General features: G+C 51.2%; 1 protein-coding gene across 2 annotated transcripts in view; it reads left to right on the top strand.

Annotated features, from left to right (window-relative positions):
* The first annotated feature begins 806 nt into the window (after positions 1 to 806).
* Positions 807 to 24,337, top strand: part of TFIP11 (tuftelin interacting protein 11) — a 129,568-nt gene continuing 106,037 nt past the window's right edge. The window contains exons 1-3 of one of the 2 annotated variants that reach the window (XM_063950689.1): positions 807 to 992; positions 8,110 to 8,316; positions 19,085 to 19,235. In XM_063950689.1, the coding sequence (XP_063806759.1) occupies positions 8,117 to 8,316; positions 19,085 to 19,235 (351 nt within the window). In that variant the 5' untranslated portion in view covers positions 807 to 992; positions 8,110 to 8,116. The other variant, XM_063950690.1, reaches the window with a different exon arrangement.

Here is a 24,337-nt window from a genome sequence, read left to right as displayed (position 1 = left end):
GACTGCCTTAAGTATTGCGTCTCTTTCTCATTACGAGATAATTTAGTAGAGATGGTGGAAATCTTTCCCCTAATGGAGTCCAGCCATGCTGGCTCTGCCCCACTAGCCTGGGAAGGTGCACTGCACTGCGTACACACTAATGATCCCCCTGGGGAAGAGGAACACTGCCTTACATTAGAGATGAGCGGGTTATGTTCTCAGAGAACCCTACCGGACTTTGCCTTCCGAGTCCGGATCCGAGCCCAGCTTGGGTTTTCTCGCCTGACTCGGAAACCCGAATGCGGCAAAACGTCATCATCCCGCTATCGGATTCTCGCAGGATTTGGATTCCATATAAGGAGCTGTGCGTTGCGGCCATTTTCACTCCAGTCTCGGGGAGTGTATAGAGAGGACGTGTCCTCAGTGTTCAGTGTCTGTGTGGGGGATTTCCATCACCTGTGCTCAGCTAGTTACATGATAAGAAGCTGTTTCTTCACAGGTGATGGAATAATAAATAAGAGGGAAGTCCAGGAACAGAGCATTGTGTACGTAGTGGGGCGGCTCATGTTGGAGGGTATGTGTATATAGATAGATAGATAGATAGATAGATAGATAGATAGATAGATAGATATTATATATATATATATATATATATATATATAAAATGATAATTTCTGCGCGCTCCCCCGATACAATGTGCTGCGCGCGCCTGTGGTACCAGCCTATCAGCTCCTGGCTGTCATGTCACATGATGTTTCCATACTGACAGCTGGGAGCTGATCGGCTTAGTACATAACGTGCGTCTGTACGCCTGGTGAGACGCAGCATCCCGCAGAGTAACGCACGCGGCTGCGGTAGAACGTGCGGGAGGACTCTCCCAGAGACTACATCTCCCGGCATGCAGCGGGATCGGGTGACGCACGGGAGGGGGCGGGATTACGCAGTGACACGTGACTCTCGCCGCTGCCGTCGGTTCTACTCTCCCCGGTGTGAGGCCGCGGCCCGGTAACTCGGTAACTATACGCTTCCAGTCACCGCCAGGGAGCACCGAGCCGCCCCGGGCACCTGTCCCCGTGTAACTCCCGGTACCAGTGTATCCGTGTACCAGTCCCCCCCCCAGTGCCAGTGTACCAGTCCTCCCTCTCCCCCCCCCCAGTGCCAGTGTACCAGTCCTCATCCCCCCCCGTGCCAGTGTACCAGTCCTCCCCCCCCCCAGTGCCAGTGTACCAGTCCTCCTCCCCCCCCCGTGCCAGTGTACCAGTCCTCATCCCCCCCCCCGTGCCAGTGTACCAGTCCTCATCCCCCCCCCCCGTGCCAGTGTACCAGTCCTCATCCCCCCCCGTGCCAGTGTACCAGTCCTCATCCCCCCCCCGTGCCAGTGTACCAGTCCTCCCCCCCCAGTGCCAGTGTACCAGTCCTCCCCCCCCCCCCCCCCAGTGCCAGTGTACCAGTCCTCCCTCTCCCCCCCCCCCCCCAGTGCCAGTGTACCAGTCCTCATCCCCCCCCCCGTGCCAGTGTACCAGTCCCCCCCCCCTGTGCCAGTGTACCAGTCCTCATCCCCCCCCCCCGTGCCAGTGTACCAGTCCTCCCCCCCCCCCCCTGTGCCAGTCCCCCCTCTCACCCCCAGTGTCAGTGTACCAGTCCTCCTCCCCCCCCCAGTACCAGTCACACCCCCTCTCACCCCCAGTGCCAGTCCCCCCTCACCCCCAGTGCCAGTGTACCAGTCCCCCCTCTCACCCATAGTGCCAGTCCCCCCTCTCACCCCCAGTGCCAGTGTACCAGTCCTCCTCCCCCCCCAGTACCAGTCACACCCCCTCTCACCCCCAGTGCCAGTCCCCCCTCACCCCCAGTGCCAGTGTACCAGTCCCCCCTCTCACCCGTAGTGCCAGTCCCCCCTCTCACCCCCAGTGCCAGTGTACCAGTCCCCCCTCTCACCTGTAGTGCCAGTCCCCCCTCTCACCCCCAGTGCCAGTGTGCCAGTCCCCACTCTCCCCCCAGTGCCATTCCCCCGTTTCACCCCTAGTGCCAGTGTGCTAGTCCCCCCTCTCCCCCTAGTGCCAGTATGCCAGTACTCCTTCTCCCCTCCAGTGCCAGTGTGCCATTCCCACCCCCTCTCCCCTAGTGCCAGTCCTCCTCCGTGCCAGTCCCCACTCTCCTCCAGTACCAGTGTGTCCGCCCCCCTCATCCATTAGTGCCAATGTGCCAGCCCCCCTCTCCCCCAAGTGCCTGTCCCCCCTATCTCCGCAGTGCCAGTCACCCCTCTCCCCCGTAGTGCCAGTCCCCCATTCCCCCCAGTGCCATTGTTCCAGTCCCACCTGTCATTCTGCTGGCAGCAATGTGCTGTGTGCGTCCTGTGATTCTGCTGGCTGCAATGTGCTGTGTGCGTCTTGTGATTCTGCTGGCTGCAATGTGCTGTGTGCGTCTTGTGATTCTGCTGGCTGCAATGTGCTGTGTGCGTCCTGTGATTCTGCTGGCTGCAGTGTGCTGGTTGCGTCCTGTGATTCTGCTGGCTGCAATGTGATGGTTGCGTCTTGTGATTCTGCTGGCTGCAATGTGATGGTTGCGTCTTGTGATTCTGCTGGCTGCAATGTGATGGTTGCGTCTTGTGATTCTGCTGGCTGCAATGTGCTGTTTGCGTCTTGTGATTCTGCTGGCTGCAGTGTGCTGGTTGCGTCTTGTGATTCTGTTGGCTGCAATGTGCTGGTTGCGTCTTGTGATTCTGCTGGCTGCAATGAACTGTTTGCGTCTTGTGATTCTGCTGGCTGCAATGTGCTGTGTGCGTCCTGTGATTCTGCTGGCTGCAATGTGCTGTGTGCGTCTTGTGATTCTGCTGGCTGCAATGTGCTGTGTGCGTCCTGTGATTCGGCTGGCTGCAATGTGCTGTTTGCGTCTTGTGATTCTGCTGGCTGCAGTGTGCTGGTTGCGTCTTGTGATTCTGCTGGCTGTAATGTGCTGTGTGCGTCCTGTGATTCTGCTGGCTGCAATGTGCTGGTTGCGTCTTGTGATTCTGCTGGCTGTAATGTGCTGTGTGCGTCCTGTGATTCTGCTGGCTGCAATGTGCTGTGTGCGTCTTGTGATTCTGCTGGCTGCAATGTGCTGTGTGCGTCTTGTGATTCTGCTGGCTGCAATGTGCTGGTTGCGTCTTGTGATTCTGCTGGCTGCAATGTGCTGGTTGCGTCTTGTGATTCTGCTGGCTGCAATGTGCTGGTTGTGTCTTGTGATTCTGCTGGCTGCAATGTGCTGTGTGCGTCTTGTGATTCTGCTGGCTGCAATGTGCTGTGTGCGTCCTGTGATTCTGCTGGCTGCAATGTGCTGTGTGCGTCCTGTGATTCTGCTGGCTGCGTCTTGTGATTCTGCTGGCTGCAATGAACTGTTTGCGTCTTGTGATTCTGCTGGCTGCAATGTGCTGGTTGCGTCTTGTGATTCTGCTGGCTGCAATGTGTTGGTTGCGTCTTGTGATTCTGCTGGTTGCGTCTTGTGATTCTGCTGGCTGCAATGAGCTGCTTGCGTCTTGTGATTCTGCTGGCTGCAATGTGCTGGTTGCGTCTTGTGATTCTGCTGGCTGCAATGTGCTGGTTGCGTCTTGTGATTCTGCTGGCTGCAATGTGCTGTGTGCGTCCTGTGATTCTGCTGGCTGCAATGTGCTGTGTGCGTCTTGTGATTCTGCTGGCTGCAATGTGCTGTGTGCGTCTTGTGATACTGCTGGCTGCAATGTGCTGTGTGCGTCCTGTGATTCTGCTGGCTGCAATGTGCTGTGTGCGTCTTGTGATTCTGCTGGCTGCAATGTGCTGTGTGCGTCCTGTGATTCGGCTGGCTGCAATGTGCTGTGTGCGTCTTGTGATTCTGCTGGCTGCAGTGTGCTGTGTGCGTCTTGTGATTCTGCTGGCTGCAGTGTGCTGTGTGCGTCTTGTGATTCTGCTGGCTGCAATGTGCTGTGTGCGTTCTTTGATTCTGCTGGCTGCAATGTGCTGTGTGCGTCCTGTGATTCTGCTGGCTGCAATGTGCTGGTTGCGTCTTGTGATTCTGCTGGCTGCAATGTGCTGGTTGCGTCTTGTGATTCGGCTGGCTGCAATGTGCTGTGTGCGTCCTGTGATTCTGCTGGCTGCAATGTGATGGTTGCGTCTTGTGATTCTGCTGGCTGCAATGTGCTGGTTGCGTCTTGTGATTCTGCTGGCTGCAATGTGCGTCTTGTGATTCTGCTGGCTGCAATGTGTTGGTTGCGTCTTGTGATTCTGCTGGCTGCAATGTGCTGGTTGCGTCTTGTGATTCTGTTGGCTGCAATGAACTGTTTGCGTCTTGTGATTATGCTGGCTGCAATGTGCTGGTTGCGTCTTGTGATTCTGTTGGCTGCAATGTGCTGGTTGCGTCTTGTGATTCTGCTGGCTGCAATGTGCTGGTTGCGTCTTGTGATTCTGCTGGCTGCAATGTGCTGGTTGCGTCTTGTGATTCTGCTGGCTGCAATGTGCTGTGTGCGTCCTGTGATTCTGCTGGCTGCAATGTGCTGGTTGCGTCTTGTGATTCTGCTGGCTGCAATGTGCGTCTTGTGATTCTGCTGGCTGCAATGTGCTGGTTGCGTCTTGTGATTCTGCTGGCTGCAATGTGCTGGTTGCGTCTTGTCATTCTGCTGGCTGCAATGTGCTGGTTGCGTCTTGTCATTCTGCTGGCTGCAATGTGATGGTTGCGTCTTGTCATTCTGCTGGCTGCAATGTGCTGTGTGCGTCCTGTGATTCTGCTGGCTGCAATGTGCTGTGTGCGTCCTGTGATTCTGCTGGCTGCAATGTGCTGGTTGCGTCTTGTGATTCTGTTGGCTGCAATGAGCTGTTTGCGTCTTGTGATTCTGTTGGCTGCAATGAGCTGTTTGCGTCTTGTGATTCTGCTGGCTGCAATGAGCTGTTTGCGTCTTGTGATTCTGCTGGCTGCAATGTGCTGGTTGCGTCTTGTGATTCTGCTGGCTGCAATGTGCGTCTTGTGATTCTGCTGGCTGCAATGTGCTGGTTGCGTCTTGTGATTCTGCTGGCTGCAATGTGTTGGTTGCGTCTTGTGATTCTGCTGGTTGCGTCTTGTGATTCTGCTGGCTGCAATGAGCTGCTTGCGTCTTGTGATTCTGCTGGCTGCAATATGCTGGTTGTGTCTTGTGATTCTGCTGGCTGCAATGTGCTGTATGCGTCTTGTGATTCTGCTGGCTGCAATGTGCTGTGTGCGTCCTGTGATTCTGCTGGCTGCAATGTGCTGTGTGCGTCTTGTGATTCTGCTGGCTGCAATGAGCTGTTTGCGTCTTGTGATTCTGCTGGCTGCAATGTGCTGGTTGCGTCTTGTGATTCTGCTGGCTGCAATGTGCGTCTTGTGATTCTGCTGGCTGCAATGTGCGTCTTGTGATTCTGGCTGTAATGTGCTGGTTGCAATGTGCTGGTTGCGTCTTGTGATTCTGTTGGTTGCAATGAGCTGTTTGCGTCTTGTGATTATGCTGGCTGCAATGTGCTGGTTGCAATGTGCTGGTTGCGTCTTGTGATTCTGCTGGCTGCAATGTGCTAGTTGCGTTTTGTGATTATGCTGGCTGCAATGTGCTGGTTGCGTCTTGTGATTCTGCTGGCTGCAATGTGCGTCTTGTGATTCTGCTGGCTGCAATGTGCTGGTTGCGTCTTGTGATTCTGCTGGCTGCAATGTGCTGGTTGCGTCTTGTCATTCTGCTGGCTGCAATGTGCTGGTTGCGTCTTGTCATTCTGCTGGCTGCAATGTGATGGTTGCGTCTTGTGATTCTGCTGGCTGCAATGTGCTGTGTGCGTCCTGTGATTCTGCTGGCTGCAATGTGCTGTGTGCGTCCTGTGATTCTGCTGGCTGCAATGTGATGGTTGCGTCTTGTGATTCTGCTGGCTGCAATGTGCTGGTTGCGTCTTGTGATTCTGCTGGCTGCAATGTGCGTCTTGTGATTCTGCTGGCTGCAATGTGCGTCTTGTGATTCTGCTGGCTGCAATGTGTTGGTTGCGTCTTGTGATTCTGCTGGCTGCAATGTGCTGGTTGCGTCTTGTGATTCTGTTGGCTGCAATGAACTGTTTGCGTCTTGTGATTATGCTGGCTGCAATGTGCTGGTTGCGTCTTGTGATTCTGTTGGCTGCAATGTGCTGGTTGCGTCTTGTGATTATGCTGGCTGCAATGTGCTGGTTGCGTCTTGTGATTCTGCTGGCTGCAATGTGCTGGTTGCGTCTTGTGATTCTGCTGGCTGCAATGTGCTGTGTGCGTCCTGTGATTCTGCTGGCTGCAATGTGCTGGTTGCGTCTTGTGATTCTGCTGGCTGCAATGTGCGTCTTGTGATTCTGCTGGCTGCAATGTGCTGTGTGCGTCTTGTGATTCTGCTGGCTGCAATGTGCTGGTTGCGTCTTGTCATTCTGCTGGCTGCAATGTGCTGGTTGCGTCTTGTCATTCTGCTGGCTGCAATGTGATGGTTGCGTCTTGTGATTCTGCTGGCTGCAATGTGCTGTGTGCGTCCTGTGATTCTGCTGGCTGCAATGTGCTGTGTGCGTCCTGTGATTCTGCTGGCTGCAATGTGCTGGTTGCGTCTTGTGATTCTGTTGGCTGCAATGAGCTGTTTGCGTCTTGTGATTCTGCTGGCTGCAATGTGCTGGTTGCGTCTTGTGATTCTGCTGGCTGCAATGTGCGTCTTGTGATTCTGCTGGCTGCAATGTGCTGGTTGCGTCTTGTGATTCTGCTGGCTGCAATGTGTTGGTTGCGTCTTGTGATTCTGCTGGTTGCGTCTTGTGATTCTGCTGGCTGCAATGAGCTGCTTGCGTCTTGTGATTCTGCTGGCTGCAATATGCTGGTTGCGTCTTGTGATTCTGCTGGCTGCAATGTGCTGTGTGCGTCCTGTGATTCTGCTGGCTGCAATGTGCTGTGTGCGTCTTGTGATTCTGCTGGCTGCAATGTGCTGGTTGCGTCTTGTGATTCTGTTGGCTGCAATGAGCTGTTTGCGTCTTGTGATTCTGCTGGCTGCAATGTGCTGGTTGCGTCTTGTGATTCTGCTGGCTGCAATGTGCTGGTTGCGTCTTGTGATTCTGCTGGCTGCAATGTGCGTCTTGTGATTCTGCTGGCTGCAATGTGCGTCTTGTGATTCTGGCTGTAATGTGCTAGTTGCAATGTGCTGGTTGCGTCTTGTGATTCTGTTGGTTGCAATGAGCTGTTTGCGTCTTGTGATTATGCTGGCTGCAATGTGCTGGTTGCAATGTGCTGGTTGCGTCTTGTGATTCTGCTGGCTGCAATGTGCTGGTTGCGCCTTGTGATTCTGCTGGCTGCAATGTGCTGGTTGCGTCTTGTCATTCTGCTGGCTGCAATGTGCGTCTTGTGATTCTGCTGGCTGCAATGTGCTGGTTGCAATGTGCTGGTTGCGTCTTGTGATTCTGCTGGCTGCAATGTGCTGGTTGCGTCTTGTGATTCTGCTAGCTGCAATGTGCTGGTTGCGTCTTGTCATTCTGCTGGCTGCAATGTGCTGGTTGCGTCTTGTCATTCTGCTGGCTGCAATGTGCTGGTTGCGTCTTGTCATTCTGCTGGCTGCAATGTGCTGGTTGCGTCTTGTCATTCTGTTGGTTGCAATGAGCTGTTTGCGTCTTGTGATTCTGCTGGCTGCAATGAGCTCGTTGCGTCTTGTGATTCTGCTGGCTGCAATGAGCTCGTTGCGTCTTGTGATTCTGCTGGCTGCAGTGTGCGTCTTGTGATTCTGCTGGCTGCAATGTGCTGGTTGTGTCTTGTGATTCTGCTGGCTGCAATGTGCGTCTTGTGATTCTGCTGGCTGCAATGTGTTGGTTGCGTCTTGTGATTCTGCTGGCTGCAATGTGCTGGTTGCGTCTTGTGATTCTGCTGGCTGCAATGTGCGTCTTGTGATTCTGCTGGCTGCAATGTGTTGATTGCGTCTTGTGATTCTGCTGGTTGCGTCTTGTGATTCTGCTGGCTGCAATGTGCTGTTTGCGTCTTGTGATTCTGCTGGCTGCAATGAGCTGTTTGCGTCTTGTGATTCTGCTGGCTGCAATGTGCTGGTTGCGTCTTGTGATTCTGCTATACAACATAAATACACGGTGATGGTTAATATGGTTGTGTCTTGATAACTGAGTAACTAGGTTGTGTTTTGATGTTTCTGTGCCTCAGGTTCATCATGTCGATGTCGCACCTTTACGGTAAAGACGATAACAGCGATGGGGTGGAAATGGAAAAGTTTGAGATCACTGACTGGGATATACAGAACGAGTTCAATCCCAACCGCCGCCGGCACTTTCAGACAAAAGAGGAAGCCATTTATGGCCTGTGGGCAGAGCGAGATTCTGATGATGAACGGCCAAGCTTTGGTGGCAAGAAGTAAGTACTCAGGGGCTGGAGACTCTGGCCCTCATTCCGAGTTGATCGCTCGCTAGCTGCTTTTAGCAGCAGTGCAAACGCTAAGCCGCCCTCAGGGAGTGTATCTTATCTTAGCAGAAATGCGAATGAAAGATTAGCAGCTCTGCTACTAAAAAATGTCATGCAGTTTCAGAGTGGCTCGATACTTACTCCTACCTTGCGATGACTGCAGAATGTTTTGTTCCTGGTTTGGCGTCACAAACACGCCCGGCGTTCGGCCAGCCACTCCCTCGTTTCCCCAGCCACTCCTGCGTTTTTATCAGGCACGCCTGCGTTTTTCAGCACACTCCCTGAAAACGCTGAGTTGCCGCCCAGAAACGCCCATTTCCTGTCAATCACACTACGATCACTTGAGCGACTGAAAAGCGTATTTCGAGCTTGTGTAAAACTGCATAGTTTTGTGTGAACACTGCAAAAAAACATCAGCGAGCGATCAACTCGGAATGAGGGCCTCTGTCCACACACATTCCCTGTGGTGACTGCAGCTGGGGTTCTGTCTGTGTAATAAGGTGAGACCGCTTTCCCTGTGGTGACTGCAGCTGGGGTTCTGTCTGTGTAATAAGGTGAGACCGCTTTCCCTGTGGTGACTGCAGCTGGGGTTCTGTCTATGTAATAAGGTGAGACCGCTTTCCCTGTGGTGACTGCAGCTGGGGTTCTGTCTATGTAATAAGGTGAGACCGCTTTCCCTGTGGTGACTGCAGCTGGGGTTCTGTCTGTGTAATAAGGTGAGACCGCATTCCCTGTGGTGACTGCAGCTGGGGTTCTGTCTATGTAATAAGGTGAGACCGCTTTCCCTGTGGTGACTGCAGCTGGGGTTCTGTCTGTGTAATAAGGTGAGACCGCTTTCCCTGTGGTGACTGCAGCTGGGGTTCTGTCTGTGTAATAAGGTGAGACCGCTTTCCCTGTGGTGACTGCAGCTGGGGTTCTGTCTGTGTAATAAGGTGAGACCGCTTTCCCTGTGGTGACTGCAGCTGGGGTTCTGTCTGTGTAATAAGGTGAGACCGCTTTCCCTGTGGTAACTGCAGCTGGGGTTCTGTCTATGTAATAAGGTGAGACCGCTTTCCCTGTGGTGACTGCAGCTGGGGTTCTGTCTGTGTAATAAGGTGAGACCGCTTTCCCTGTGGTGACTGCAGCTGGGGTTCTGTCTGTGTAATAAGGTGAGACCGCTTTCCCTGTGGTGACTGCAGCTGGGGTTCTCTCTGTGTAATAAGGTGAGACCGCTTTCCCTGTGGTGACTGCAGCTGGGGTTCTGTCTGTGTAATAAGGTGAGACCGCTTTCCCTGTGGTGACTGCAGCTGGGGTTCTGTCTATGTAATAAGGTGAGACCGCTTTCCCTGTGGTGACTGCAGCTGGGGTTCTGTCTGTGTAATAAGGTGAGACCGCTTTCCCTGTGGTGACTGCAGCTGGGGTTCTGTCTATGTAATAAGGTGAGACCGCTTTCCCTGTGGTGACTGCAGCTGGGGTTCTGTCTGTGTAATAAGGTGAGACCGCTTTCCCTGTGGTGACTGCAGCTGGGGTTCTGTCTGTGTAATAAGGTGAGACCGCTTTCCCTGTGGTAACTGCAGCTGGGGTTCTGTCTATGTAATAAGGTGAGACCGCTTTCCCTGTGGTGACTGCAGCTGGGGTTCTGTCTGTGTAATAAGGTGAGACCGCTTTCCCTGTGGTGACTGCAGCTGGGGTTCTGTCTGTGTAATAAGGTGAGACCGCTTTCCCTGTGGTGACTGCAGCTGGGGTTCTGTCTATGTAATAAGGTGAGACCGCTTCCCCTGTGGTGACTGCAGCTGGGGTTCTGTCTGTGTAATAAGGTGAGACCGCTTTCCCTGTGGTGATTGCAGCTGGGGTTCTGTCTGTGTAATAAGGTGAGACCGCTTTCCCTGTGGTGACTGCAGCTGGGGTTCTGTCTGTGTAATAAGGTGAGACCGCTTTCCCTGTGGTGACTGCAGCTGGGGTTCTGTCTGTGTAATAAGGTGAGACCGCTTTACCTGTGGTGACTGCAGCTGGGGTTCTGTCTATGTAATAAGGTGAGACCGCTTTCCCTGTGGTGACTGCAGCTGGGGTTCTGTCTATGTAATAAGGTGAGACCGCTTTCCCTGTGGTGACTGCAGCTGGGGTTCTGTCTGTGTAATAAGGTGAGACCGCTTTCCCTGTAGTGACTGCAGCTGGGGTTCTGTCTGTGTAATAAGGTGAGACCGCTTTCCCTGTAGAGACTGCAGCTGGGGTTCTGTCTGTGTAATAAGGTGTGTTTGGACTCTGCCCTCTCACATAGAAAGTGTTTTACCGATGTTACATCTGCAGTGCAGCATGTAACTTACTCATTCTTACTTTTTCTCTATCGTCCTAGTGGATGCTGGGGTTCCTGAAAGGACCATGGGGAATAGCGGCTCCGCAGGAGACAGGGCACAAAAAGTAAAGCTTTTCCAGATCAGGTGGTGTGCACTGGCTCCTCCCCCTATGACCCTCCTCCAGACTCCAGTTAGATTTTTGTGCCCGGCCGAGAAGGGTGCAATTCTAGGTGGCTCTCATAAAGAGCTGCTTAGAGAAAGTTTAGCTTAGGTTTTTTATTTTACAGTGATTCCTGCTGGCAACAGGATCACTGCAACGAGGGACAGAGGGGAGAAGAAGTGAACTCACCTGCGTGCAGGATGGATTGGCTTCTTGGCTACTGGACATCAAGCTCCAGAGGGACGATCACAGGTACAGCCTGGATGGTCACCGGAGCCGCGCCGCCGGCCCCCTTGCAGATGCTGAAGTAAGAAGAGGTCCAGAATCGGCGGCTGAAGACTCCTGCAGTCTTCTAAAGGTAGCGCACAGCACTGCAGCTGTGCGCCATTTTCCTCTCAGCACACTTCACACGCAGTCACTGAGGGTGCAGGGCGCTGGGGGGGGGCGCCCTGGGAGGCAAATGTAAACCTATATAAAGGCTAAAAATACCTCACATATAGCCCCCAGAGGCTATATGGAGATATTTAACCCCTGCCTGTATTCACAAAATAGCGGGAGACGAGCCCGCCGAAAAAGGGGCGGGGCCTATCTCCTCAGCACACGGCGCCATTTCCTCTCACAGCTCCGCTGGTCAGGACGGCTCCCAGGTCTCTCCCCTGCACTGCACTACAGAAACAGGGTAAAACAGAGAGGGGGGGCAAATTTAATGGCAATATCTTGATATATATATAAAGCAGCTATAAGGGAGCACTTATTATAAGGCTATCCCTGTCATATATAGCGCTTTTTGGTGTGTGCTGGCAGACTCTCCCTCTGTCTCCCCAAAGGGCTAGTGGGTCCTGTCTTCGTTTAGAGCATTCCCTGTGTGTCTGCTGTGTGTCGGTACGTGTGTGTCGACATGTATGAGGACGATATTGGTGTGGAGGCGGAGCAATTGCCAAATATGGGGATGTCACCTCCTAGGGGGTCGACACCAGAATGGATGCCTTTATTTATGGAATTACGGGATAGTGTCAACACGCTAAAGCAGTCGTTTGACGACATGAGGCGGCCGGACAATCAATTAGTGCCTGTCCAGGCGCCTCAAACACCGTCAGGGGCTGTAAAACGCCCTTTGCCTCAGTCGGTCGACACAGACCCAGACACAGGCACTGATTCCAGTGGTGACGGTGACGAATCAACCGTATTTTCCAGTAGGGCCACACGTTATATGATTTTGGCAATGAAGGAGGCGTTACATTTAGCTGATACTACAGGTACCACTAAACAGGGTATTATGTGGGGTGTGAAAAAACTACCTATAGTTTTTCCTGAATCAGAAGAATTAAATGACGTGTGTGATGAAGCGTGGGTTGCCCCTGATAAAAAGCTGATAATTTCAAAGAAATTATTGGCATTATACCCTTTCCCGCCAGAGGTTAGGGAGCGCTGGGAAACACCTCCTAGGGTGGACAAGGCGCTAACACGCTTATCAAAACAAGTGGCGTTACCTTCTACTAAGACGGCCGCACTTAAAGATCCATCAGATAGGAGGATGGAAAATATCCAAAAAAGTATATACACACATGCAGGTGTTATACTACGACCAGCTATAGCGTCAGCCTGGATGTGCAGTGCTGGGGTAGCTTGGTCAGAGTCCCTGATTGAAAATATTGATACCCTGGACAGGGACAATATTTTACTGTCGTTAGAACAAATAAAGGATGCATTTCTTTATATGCGTGATGCACAGAGGGATATCTGCACACTGGCATCACGGGTAAGTGCTATGTCCATTTCGGCCAGAAGAGCTTTATGGACGCGACAGTGGACAGGCGATGCGGATTCAAAACGGCATATGGAAGTTTTGCCGTATAAAGGGGAGGAGTTATTTGGAGTCGGTCTATCAGATTTGGTGGCCACGGCTACAGCCGGGAAATCCACCTTTCTACCTCAAGTCACTCCCCAACAGAAAAAGGCACCGACTTTTCAACCGCAGCCCTTTCGTTCCTTTAAAAATAAGAGAGCAAAGGGCTATTCATATCTGCCACGAGGCAGAGGTCGAGGGAAGAAACAGCAACAGGCAGCTCCTTCCCAGGAACAGAAGCTCTCCCCGGCTTCTACAAAAGCCTCAGCATGACGCTGGGGCTTCTCAAGCGGACTCGGGGACGGTGGGAGGTCGTCTCAAAAATTACAGCGCGCAGTGGGCTCACTCGCAGGTAGATCCCTGGATCCTGCAGATAATATCTCAGGGGTACAGGTTGGAATTAGAGACAGATCCACCTCGCCGTTTCCTGAAGTCTGCTTTACCAACGTCCCCCCTCCGAAAGGGAGACGGTTTTGGAAGCCATTCACAAGCTGTACTCTCAGCAGGTGATAGTCAAGGTACCTCTTCTACAACAAGGGAAGGGGTATTATTCCACTCTTTTTGTGGTACCGAAGCCGGATGGCTCGGTAAGGCCTATTCTAAATCTGAAGTCCTTGAACCTGTACATAAAGAAGTTCAAGTTCAAGATGGAGTCACTCAGAGCAGTGATAGCGAACCTGGAAGAAGGGGACTTTATGGTATCCTTGGACATCAAGGATGCGTATCTCCACGTTCCAATTTACCCCTCACACCAGGGGTACCTCAGGTTCGTTGTACAAAACTGTCACTATCAGTTTCAGACGCTGCCGTTTGGTTTGTCCACGGCACCTCGGGTCTTTACAAAGGTAATGGCCGAGATGATGATTCTTCTTCGAAGAAAAGGCGTATTAATTATCCCATACTTGGACGATCTCCTAATAAGGGCAAGGTCCAGAGAACAGCTAGAGATGGGATTAGCAATATCTCAAGAGGTGCTAAAGCAGCACGGATGGATTCTGAATATTCCAAAATCCCAATTAATGCCGAAAACTCGTCTGCTGTTCCTAGGGATGATTCTGGACACGGTTCAGAAAAAGGTTTTTCTTCCCGAGGAAAAAGCCAAGGAGTTATCCGACCTGGTCAGGAATCTCCTAAAACCAGGAAAGGTGTCTGTACATCAATGCACGCATCTTCAGATGCACCTGCGGATAACCCTGTCTCCAAGGACAAGGGTATCTCTTCTGTGGTGGTTGCAGAGGGCTCATCTATTGGAGGGCCGCAGATTCGGCATACAGGATTGGATCCTGGTGACCACGGACGCCAGCCTGAGAGGCTGGGGAGCAGTCACACAAGGAAGAAACTTCCAGGGAGTGTGGTCGAGCCTGGAAAAGTCTCTTCACATAAACATTCTGGAACTAAGAGCAATCTACAATGCTCTAAGCCAGGCGGAACCTCTGCTTCAAGGAAGACCGGTGTTGATCCAGTATGACAACATCACGGCAGTCGCCCATGTAAACAGACAGGGCGGCACAAGAAGCAGTAGTGCAATGGCAGAAGCTGCCAGGATCCTTCGCTGGGCGGAGAATCACGTGATAGCACTGTCAGCAGTGTTCATCCCGGGAGTGGACAACTGGGAAGCAGACTTCCTCAGCAGACACGATCTTCACCCGGGAGAGTGGGGACTTCATCCAGAAGTTTTCCACATGCTAATAAACCGTTGGGAAAGACCAATGGTGGACATGATGGCGTCTCGCCTCAACAAAAAACTGGACAGGTATTGCGCCAGGTCAAGAGATCCGCAGGCAATAGCTGTGGACGCGCTGGTAACACCTTGGGTGTACCAGTCGGTGTATGTGTTTCCTCCTCTGCCTCTCATACCAAAGGTATTGAGAATCATACGGCAAAGCGGAGTAAGAACGATACTAGTGGCTCCGGATTGGCCAAGAAGGTCTTGGTACCCGGAACTTCAAGAGATGGTCACGGACGATCCGTGGCCTCTACCTCTAAGACAGGACCTGCTTCAGCAGGGACCGTGTCTATTCCAAGACTTACCGCGGCTGCGTTTGACGGCATGGCGGTTGAACGCCAGATCCTAAAAGGAAAAGGCATTCCAGAAGAAGTCATTCCTACCTTGATTAAGGCAAGAAAGGAAGTCACCGCGAAGCATTATCACCGCAATTGGCGGAAATATGTTGCGTGGTGCGAGGATCGGAGTGCTCCGACGGAGGAATTTCAACTGGGTCGTTTCCTACATTTCCTGCAATCAGGATTGTCTATGGGTCTCAAATTGGGATCTATTAAGGTTCAAATTTCGGCCCTGTCAATATTCTTCCAAAAAGAATTGGCCTCAGTTCCTGAGGTCCAGACTTTTGTCAAAGGAGTACTGCATATACAGCCTCCTGTGGTGCCTCCGGTGGCACCGTGGGATCTAAATGTAGTTTTAGATTTCCTCAAATCCCATTGGTTTGAACCACTAAAAAATGTGGATTTGAAATATCTCACATGGAAAGTGACTATGTTACTGGCCCTGGCGTCCGCCAGGAGAGTATCTGAACTGGCGGCTTTATCTTATAAAAGCCCTTATTTAATTTTCCATTCGGATAGGGCAGAGCTGCGGACGCGTCCGCATTTTCTCCCTAAGGTGGTATCAGCGTTTCACCTGAACCAGCCTATTGTAGTGCCTGCGGCTACAAGCGACTTGGAGGACTCCAAGTTGTTGGACGTTGTCAGAGCTTTAAAAATATACATTTCAAGGACGGCTGGAGTCAGAAAATCTGACTCGCTGTTTATACTGTATGCACCCAACAAGTTGGGTGCGCCTGCTTCTAAGCAGTCGATTGCTCGTTGGATTTGTAACACAATTCAACTTGCACATTCTGTGGCAGGCCTGCCACAGCCTAAATCTGTTAAGGCCCATTCCACAAGGAAGGTGGGCTCATCTTGGGCGGCTGCCCGAGGGGTCTCGGCATTACAACTCTGCCGAGCAGCTACGTGGTCAGGGGAGAACACGTTTGTAAAATTCTACAAATTTGATACCCTGGCAAAGGAGGACCTGGAGTTCTCTCATTCGGTGCTGCAGAGTCATCCGCACTCTCCCGCCCGTTTGGGAGCTTTGGTATAATCCCCATGGTCCTTTCAGGAACCCCAGCATCCACTAGGACGATAGAGAAAATAAGAATTTACTTACCGATAATTCTATTTCTCGGAGTCCGTAGTGGATGCTGGGCGCCCATCCCAAGTGCGGATTATCTGCAATACTTGTACATAGTTATTGTTAACTAATTCGGGTTATTGTTTAGGGAGCCATCTTTCAGAGGCTCCTCTGTTATCATACTGTTAACTGGGTTTAGATCACAAGTTGTACGGTGTGATTGGTGTGGCTGGTATGAGTCTTACCCGGGATTCAAAATCCTCCCTTATTGTGTACGCTCGTCCGGGCACAGTACCTAACTGGAGTCTGGAGGAGGGTCATAGGGGGAGGAGCCAGTGCACACCACCTGATCTGGAAAAGCTTTACTTTTTGTGTCCTGTCTCCTGCGGAGCCGCTATTCCCCATGGTCCTTTCAGGAACCCCAGCATCCACTACGGACTCCGAGAAATAGAATTATCGGTAAGTAAATTCTTATTATTCCTATCTCCGGCCCGCTGCTGCGTAGTTGGGAGCGGGATTGGTGGTTGAGGTTATGATCCGCTGCTGCTGTGTGTCTCCACAAGTGACCGTTCTCCCTTGGGGATGTTTTGGCGTTGTCTCCTGGGATCATTATATTCTGTGGATTTCTGCACTTATGATTGGTGGTGATTGCAAGAAGTTTCCACGCCATGTGCTAAGATTTTCATCCATCATCATGGAGGTCTGAAAGGTTACGTGGTACGCTGCAATGTCTTATGCGTGGGACATCTGCTCTTCTGCTGAATGTATACAAGCTCCCCATATAATAATCAGTGAAAGGTTACGTGGTACGCTGCAGTGTCTTATGTGTGGGACAGCTGCTCTTCTGCTGAACGTATACAAGCTCCCCATATAATAATAAGTGAAAGGTTACGTGGTACGTTGCAGTGTCTTATGCGTAGGACGGCTGCTCTTCTGAACATAGACAAGCTCCCCATATAATAATCAGTGAAAGGTTACGTGGTACGCTGCAGTGTCTTATGCGTGGGACAGCTGCTCTTCTGCTGAACGTATACAAGCTCCCCATAGAATAATCTGTGAAAAGTTACGTGGTACGCTGCAGAGTCTTATGCGTTGGACAGCTGCTCTTCTGAACGTATACAAGGCAGCTCCCCATATAATTATCAATGAAAGGTTACGTGGTACGCTGCAGTGTCTTATGCGTGGTACAGCTGTTCTTTTGCTGAACGTATACAAGCTCCCCATATAATTATCAATGAAAGGTTACGTGGTACGCTGCAGTGTCTTATGCGTTGGACAGCTGTTCTTCTGCTGAACGTATACAAGCTCCACATATAATAATCTGTGAAAAGTTACGTGGTACGCTGCAGAGTCTTATGCGTTGGACAGCTGCTCTTCTGAACGTATACAAGCTCCCCATATAATTATCAATGAAAGGTTACGTGGTACGCTGCAGTGTCTTATGCGTGGTACAGCTGTTCTTCTGCTGAACGTATACAAGCTCCCCATATAATTATCAATGAAAGGTTGCGTGGTACGCTGCAGTGTCTTATGCGTGGGACAGCTGCTCTTCTGCTGAACGTATACAAGCTCCCCATATGATTATCAATGAAAGGTTACGTGGTACGCTGCAGAGTCTTATGCGTGGGACAGCTGCTCTTCTGCTGAACGTGTACAAGCTCCCCATGTAATAATTAGTGAAAGGTTACGTGGTACGCTGTAGTGTCTTATGCGTGGTACAGCTGTTCTTCTGCTGAACGTATACAAGCTCCCCATATGATTATCAATGAAAGGTTACGTGGTACGCTGCAGTGTCTTATGCGTGGGACAGCTGTTCTTCTGCTGAACGTATACAAGCTCCCCATGTAATAGTCAATGAAAGGTTACGTGGTACGCTGCAGTGTCTTATGCGTGGTACAGCTGTTCTTCTGCTGAACGTATACAAGCTCCCCATATAATCAGGCGAAGGTTACGTGGTACGCTGCAGTGTCTTATGCGTGGTACAGCTGTTCTTCTGCTGAACGTATACAAGCTCCCCATGTAATAATCAGTGAAAGGTTACGTGGTACGCTGCAGTGTCTTATGCGTTGGACAGCTGCACTTCTGAACGTATACAAGCTCCCCATGTAATAATTAGTGAAAAGTTACGTGGTACGCTGCAGTGTCTTATGCGTGGGACAGCTGCTCTTCTGCTGAACGTGTACAAGCTCCCCATGTAATAATTAGTGAAAGGTTACGTGGTACGCTGCAGTGTCTTATGCGTTGGACAGCTGCTCTTCTGAACGTATACAAGCTCCCCATGTAATAATTAGTGAAAAGTTACGTGGTACGCTGCAGTGTCTTATACGTGGGACAGCTGCTCTTCTGCTGAACGTATACAAGCTCCCCATGTAATAATTAGTGAAAGGTTACGTGGTACGCTGCAGTGTCTTATGCGTGGGACAGCTGCTCTTCTGCTGAACGTGTACAAGCTCCCCATATGATAATCAGTGAAAGGTTACGTGGTACGCTGCAGTGTCTTATGCGTGGGACAGCTGCTCTTCTGCTGAACGTGTACAAGCTCCCCATATGATAATCAGTGAAAGGTGTGGTCTCTGCCCGTGGCTCTGTGTACGTCAGTGGGTGGTTTTAGTGCAGTATCAGACCCTGCAGTGAAGGTAATTGCTCATCCCACAGGCAGCCTCTCCTCTATACCCCAGCCACAGGCAGCCTCTCCTCTATACCCCAGCCACAGGCAGCCTCTCCTCTATACCCCAGCCACAGGCAGCCTCTCCTCTATACCCCAGCCACAGGCAGCCTCTCCTCTATACCCCAGCCACAGGCAGCCTCTCCTCTATACCCCAGCCACAAGCAGTCTCTCCTCTATACCCCAGCCACAGGCAGCCTCTCCTCTATACCCCAGCCACAGGCAGCCTCTCCTCTATACCCCAGCCACAGGCAGCCTCTCCTCTATACCCCAGCCACAGGCAGCCTCTCCTCTATACCCCAGCCCACAGGCAGCCTCTCCTCTATACCCCAGCCACAGGCAGCCTCTCCTCTATCCGCCCATAGTCAGGTGTAGATTCAGTTTGCCGCCGCCGGCCTGTCGCTCTTCATGGCGTTATATTGTTACAAGCCCATAATTCTGCGGCTAGTCCATAACGTCCGGGTTATGTGCGCACATGGAGCTGCAGCAGAAAGGCCTTCTTACCTCAGGAGGGTGTGCGCAGATAGCGGTGGTAAGTGCAGCTGAATAGCCCTGGCCACTTACCCCGGGAGTACAAGCCCACAGTACACACCACGGGTAAGTGATTGTGCCCCTCAGTGTCTCATTGTTTTCGTCTCTCCCTCAGATCCCGCGACTATTCCGCCCCTGTGAATTTTATCAGCGCTGGGATCCGGAAGACTGCGGCAGAAGAGATATCAGATAGTGACTCCGAGAGCGAGACGTCTGCAAAGAGAGAGAATATACCAAAGGAATTCGAAACAAAGAAGCTGAAAACGGTGAATTATATCTGAACTCCTCCAGTTTATTACAGTTACTGAGTATAATGTACTGAACATATATAACGTGTTGTGCTGGTGGTGCGCTATTTATAATCGCAGAGAAATATTCTATATTTAATTCATGGCAAGTTATGTATCTGGAATAGGGTATAATTAATTTATTAATCAGCTCGCTTATTATATTCATCGCTACAATGGGCAATTGTTCAATATTTTTATGTTTTTTAGGATTAAGTAATCCCCTTGCTGTAAACAAGCTTTGGTTGCCGGGGACAGTGACCGCAGGTTCCTGGGACCTCGGATACCTCTATGCCCTGTGACCTCTTGTGACCCTCATGTAGAACCAATGTAATCACTTTACGTGTTAGATATGCAGTGTTTACATGAAAACCACTAAATGTAAAACTACAGATTGGTCAGAATTGCTGCCAAAATAAAAATAAACACTTGTTCTAAGCGACTAAGGGTGGAATTTAATAGTTTCTCTGACGTCCTAGTGGATGCTGGGAACTCCGTAAGGACCATGGGGAATAGCGGGCTCCGAAGGAGGCTGGGCACTCTAGAAAGATTTCAGACTACCTGGTGTGCACTGGCTCCTCCCACTATGACCCTCCTCCAAGCCTCAGTTAGAATTCGTGCCCGGCCGAGGTTGGATGCACACTAGGGGCTCTCCTGATCTCTTAGAAAGAATTGACTTAGGTTTTTTATGTTCAGTGAGACCTGCTGGCAACAGGCTCACTGCAGCGAGGGACTAAGGGGAGAAGAAGCGAACTCACCTGCTTGCAGCTAGCTTGGGCTTCTTGGGCTACTGGACACCATTAGCTCCAGAGGGATTGACCGCAGGCCTAGTCCTTGGTGTTCGGTCCCGGAGCCGCGCCGCCGTCCCCCTTACAGAGCCAGAAGCAAGAAGATGGTCCAGAAAATCGGCGGCATGAAGACTCTGTCTTCACCAAGGTAGCGCACAGCACTGCAGCTGTGCGCCATTGCTCCTCTCACACACTTCACACTCCGGTCACTGAGGGTGCAGGGCGCTGGGGGGGGGCGCCCTGAGCAGCAATAATAACACCTTGGCTGGCTAAAATACCTCAATATATAGCCCCAGAGGCTATATATGAGGTAAATACCCCTGCCAGAATTCCATAAAAAGCGGGAGAATAGGCCGCAAAAAAGGGGCGGAGCCTATCTCCTCAGCACACTGGCGCCATTTTTCCCTCACAGCTCGGCTGGAAGGAAGCTCCCTGGCTCTTCCCTGCAATATACAGTAACAGTAAGAGGGAAAAGAGAGGGGGGGCATTAAATTTGGCAGTATATATACATATATTATATGAAAAGCAGCTATTAGGGACATAACTCAGTTAGTCCCTGTATATATATAGCGCTCTGGTGTGTGCTGGCATACTCTCACTCTGTCCCCCCAAAGGGCTTTTTGTGGGTCCTGTCCTCTGTTGAGCATTCCCTGTGTGTGTGGGGTGTGTCGGTACGGCTGTGTCGACATGTTTGATGAGGATAATGAGGTGGAGGCGGAGCAGATGCATTTTGAAGGGACGTCACCCCCTGCGGGGCAGACACCCGAGTGGATGAACTTATGGAAAGAAATGAGTGCACGTATAGATTCTTTACATAAGAAATTTGACGACATGCCAAATGTGGGACAGCCGGGATCTCAGCTCGTGCCTGTCCAGGTGCCTCAGGGGTCGTCAGGGGCTCTAAAACGCCCGCTACCTCAGTTTGCAGACCCGGATGTCGACACGGATACTGATAACAGTGTCGACGACGATGAGTCAAACCTAATGCCTGTCAGGGCCATTCACTGCATGATTGAGGCAATGAAAGAGGTGTTAAACATTTCTGATTTACATCCAGGTACCACAAAAAAGGGTATTATGTTTGGGGAGAAAAAACTACCCGTAGTTTTTCCCCCATCAGATGAACTAAATGAAGTGTGTGAAGAAGCGTGGCTTTTCCCTGATAAAAAATTGGTAATTCCTAAGAAGGTACTAATGGCGTTCCCTTTCCCGCCAGAGGATAGGTCACGTTGGGAAACACCCCCTAGAGTGGATAAAGCGCTCACACGTTTGTCAAAAAAGGTGGCACTACCCTCTCAGGATACGGCCGCCCTTAAGGAACCTGCTGATAGAAAGCAGGAGGCGATCCTGAAGTCTGTGTATACACACTCAGGCATTATACTTAGACCAGCTATTGCGTCAGCTTGGATGTGCAGTGCTGCCGCTGCACGGTCAGAAAAACTGTCAGAAAATATTGACACACTAGACAGAGACACTATTCTGCTAACGATTGACCATATAAAAGATTCAGTCTTATATATGAGAGATGCACAGAGGGAAATTTGCCGGCTGGCATCTAAAGTAAGTGCATTGTCTATCTCTGCTAGGAGATGCTTATGGACTCGTCAGTGGACGGGAGATGCAGATTCCAAGAGGCACATGGAAGTTTTGCCTTATAAAGGGGAGGAATTATTTGGGGATGGTCTCTCCGACCTAGTTTCCACAGCAACGTCTGGGAAGTCAGCATTTTTACCCCATGTTCCCTCACAGCCTAAGAAGGCGCCATTTTATCAGGTTCAGTCCCTTCGGACCCAGAAAAGCAAGCGTGGAAAAGGAGGGTCTTTTCTGTCTAGAGGCAGAGGTAGGGGAAAAAGGCTGCAACAGACAGCAGGTTCCCAGGAACAAAAGTCCTCCCCCGCTTCCTCTTCCAAGTCCGCCGCATGACGGTGGGGCTCCACAGGTGGAGCCAGGTACGGTGGGGGCCCGCCTCAGAAATTTCAGCGATCAGTGGGCTCGCTCACAGGTGGATCCCTGGATCCTTCAAGTAGTATCTCAGGGATACATGTTGGAATTCGAGGCGGCTCCACCCCACCGGTTCCTAAAATCTGCCTTGCCGATTGCTCCCTCAGACAGGGAGGCGGTGCTAGCGGCAATTCACAAGCTGAATTCCCAGCAGGTGATAATCAAGGTACCCCTACTTCAACAAGGCCGGGGTTACTATTCCACACTATTTGTGGTACCGAAGCCGGACGGTTCGGTGAGACCCATTTTAAATTTGAAATCCTTGAACATGTACATAAAAAAATTCAAGTTCAAGATGGAATCGCTCAGGGCGGTTATTGCAAGCCTGGACGAGGGGGATTACATGGTTTCCCTGGACATCAAGGATGCTTCCCTGCATGTCCCCATTTACCATCCTCACCAGGAGTACCTCAGATTTGTGGTAAGGGATTGCCATTACCAATTCCAGATGCTGCCGTTTGGACTCTCCACGGCACCAAGGGTATTTACCAAGGTTATGGCGGAAATGATGATACTCCTTCGAAGAAAGGGAGTTTTAATTATCCCATACTTGGACGATCTCCTAATAAAGGCACGGTCCAAAGAACAGTTGTTGGTGGGAGTAGCACTATCTCAGGAAGTGCTGAACCAGCACGGCTGGATTCTGAATATCCCAAAGTCACAGCTGGTCCCCACGACACGTCTAATGTTCCTGGGGATGATTCTGGACACAGTCCAGAAAAAAGTGTTTCTCCCGGAGGAGAAAGCCAGGGAGTTGTCTTCTCTAGTCAGAGACCTCCTGAAACCAAAACAGGTATCGGTGCATCACTGCACGCGGGTCTTGGGAAAGATGGTAGCTTCTTACGAAGCAATTCCATTCGGCAGGTTCCATGCCAGAATCTTTCAGTGGGACCTGTTGGACAAGTGGTCCGGATCGCATCTTCAGATGCATCGCTTGATAACCCTGTCTGCAAGAACCAGGGTGTCTCTTCTGTGGTGGCTGCAGAGTGCTCATCTTCTGGAGGGTCGCAGATTCGGCATTCAGGACTGGGTCCTGGTGACCACGGATGCCAGCCTGCGAGGCTGGGGGGCAGTCACAAAGGGAAGAAACTTCCAAGGACTATGGACAAGTCAGGAGACTTCCCTTCACATAAATATTCTGGAACTAAGGGCCATCTACAATGCCCTAAGTCAAGCAAAATCCCTGCTCCTACATCAGCCGGTGCTGATCCAGTCAGACAACATCACGGCAGTCGCCCATGTGAATCGACAGGGCGGCACAAGAAGCAGGATGGCAATGACAGAAGCCACAAGAATTCTCCGATGGGCGGAAAATCATGTACTAGCACTGTCAGCAGTGTTCATTCCGGGAGTGGACAACTGGGAAGCAGACTTCCTCAGCAGACACGACCTCCACCCGGGAGAGTGGGGACTTCATCCAGAAGTCTTCCAAATGATTGTACATCAGTGGGGTCGTCCACAGGTGGACATGATGGCGTCCCGCCTACACACAAAAAACTAGAGAGGTATTGCGCCAGGTCAAGAGACCCTCAAGCGATAGCTGTGGACGCTCTGGTGACACCGTGGGTGTACCAGTCAGTTTATGTGTTCCCTCCGCTGCCTCTCATACCAAAGGTATTGAGAATAATAAGAAAGCGAGGAGTAAGCACAATTCTCGTGGTTCCGGATTGGCCAAGAAGAACATGGTACCCGGAACTTCAAGAGATGATCTCAGAGGACCCGTGGCCTCTGCCGCCAAGACAAGACCTGCTACAGCAGGGGCCCTGTCTGTTCCAAGACTTACCGCGGCTGCGTTTGACGGCATGGCGGTTGAACGCCGGATCCTGAAAGAAAAGGGCATTCCGGAGGAAGTCATTCCTACGCTTATTAAAGCCAGGAAAGAGGTTACAGCAAATCATTATCACCGCATATGGCGGAAATATGTTGCATGGTGTGAGGCCGAAAAGGCCCCAACTGAGGAATTTCAACTAGGTCGATTTCTGCATTTCCTGCAAGCAGGAGTGACTATGGGCCTAAAACTAGGCTCCATTAAGGTACAGATCTCGGCTCTGTCGATTTTCTTTCAGAAAGAACTAGCTTCAGTACCTGAAGTTCAGACATTTGTAAAGGGAGTGCTGCATATTCAGCCCCCATATGTGCCTCCTGTGGCACCTTGGGATCTCAACGTGGTGTTGAGTTTCTTAAAATCACATTGGTTTGAACCACTAAAAACCGTGGATCTGAAATATCTCACGTGGAAGGTGGTCATGTTATTGGCCTTGGCTTCTGCCAGGCGAGTATCAGAATTGGCGG

Source organism: Pseudophryne corroboree, unplaced genomic scaffold (genome assembly GCF_028390025.1).
Source record: "Pseudophryne corroboree isolate aPseCor3 unplaced genomic scaffold, aPseCor3.hap2 scaffold_1168, whole genome shotgun sequence".
NCBI lineage: Eukaryota > Metazoa > Chordata > Amphibia > Anura > Myobatrachidae > Pseudophryne > Pseudophryne corroboree.
This window is presented reverse-complemented; position numbering and strand designations above follow the sequence as displayed.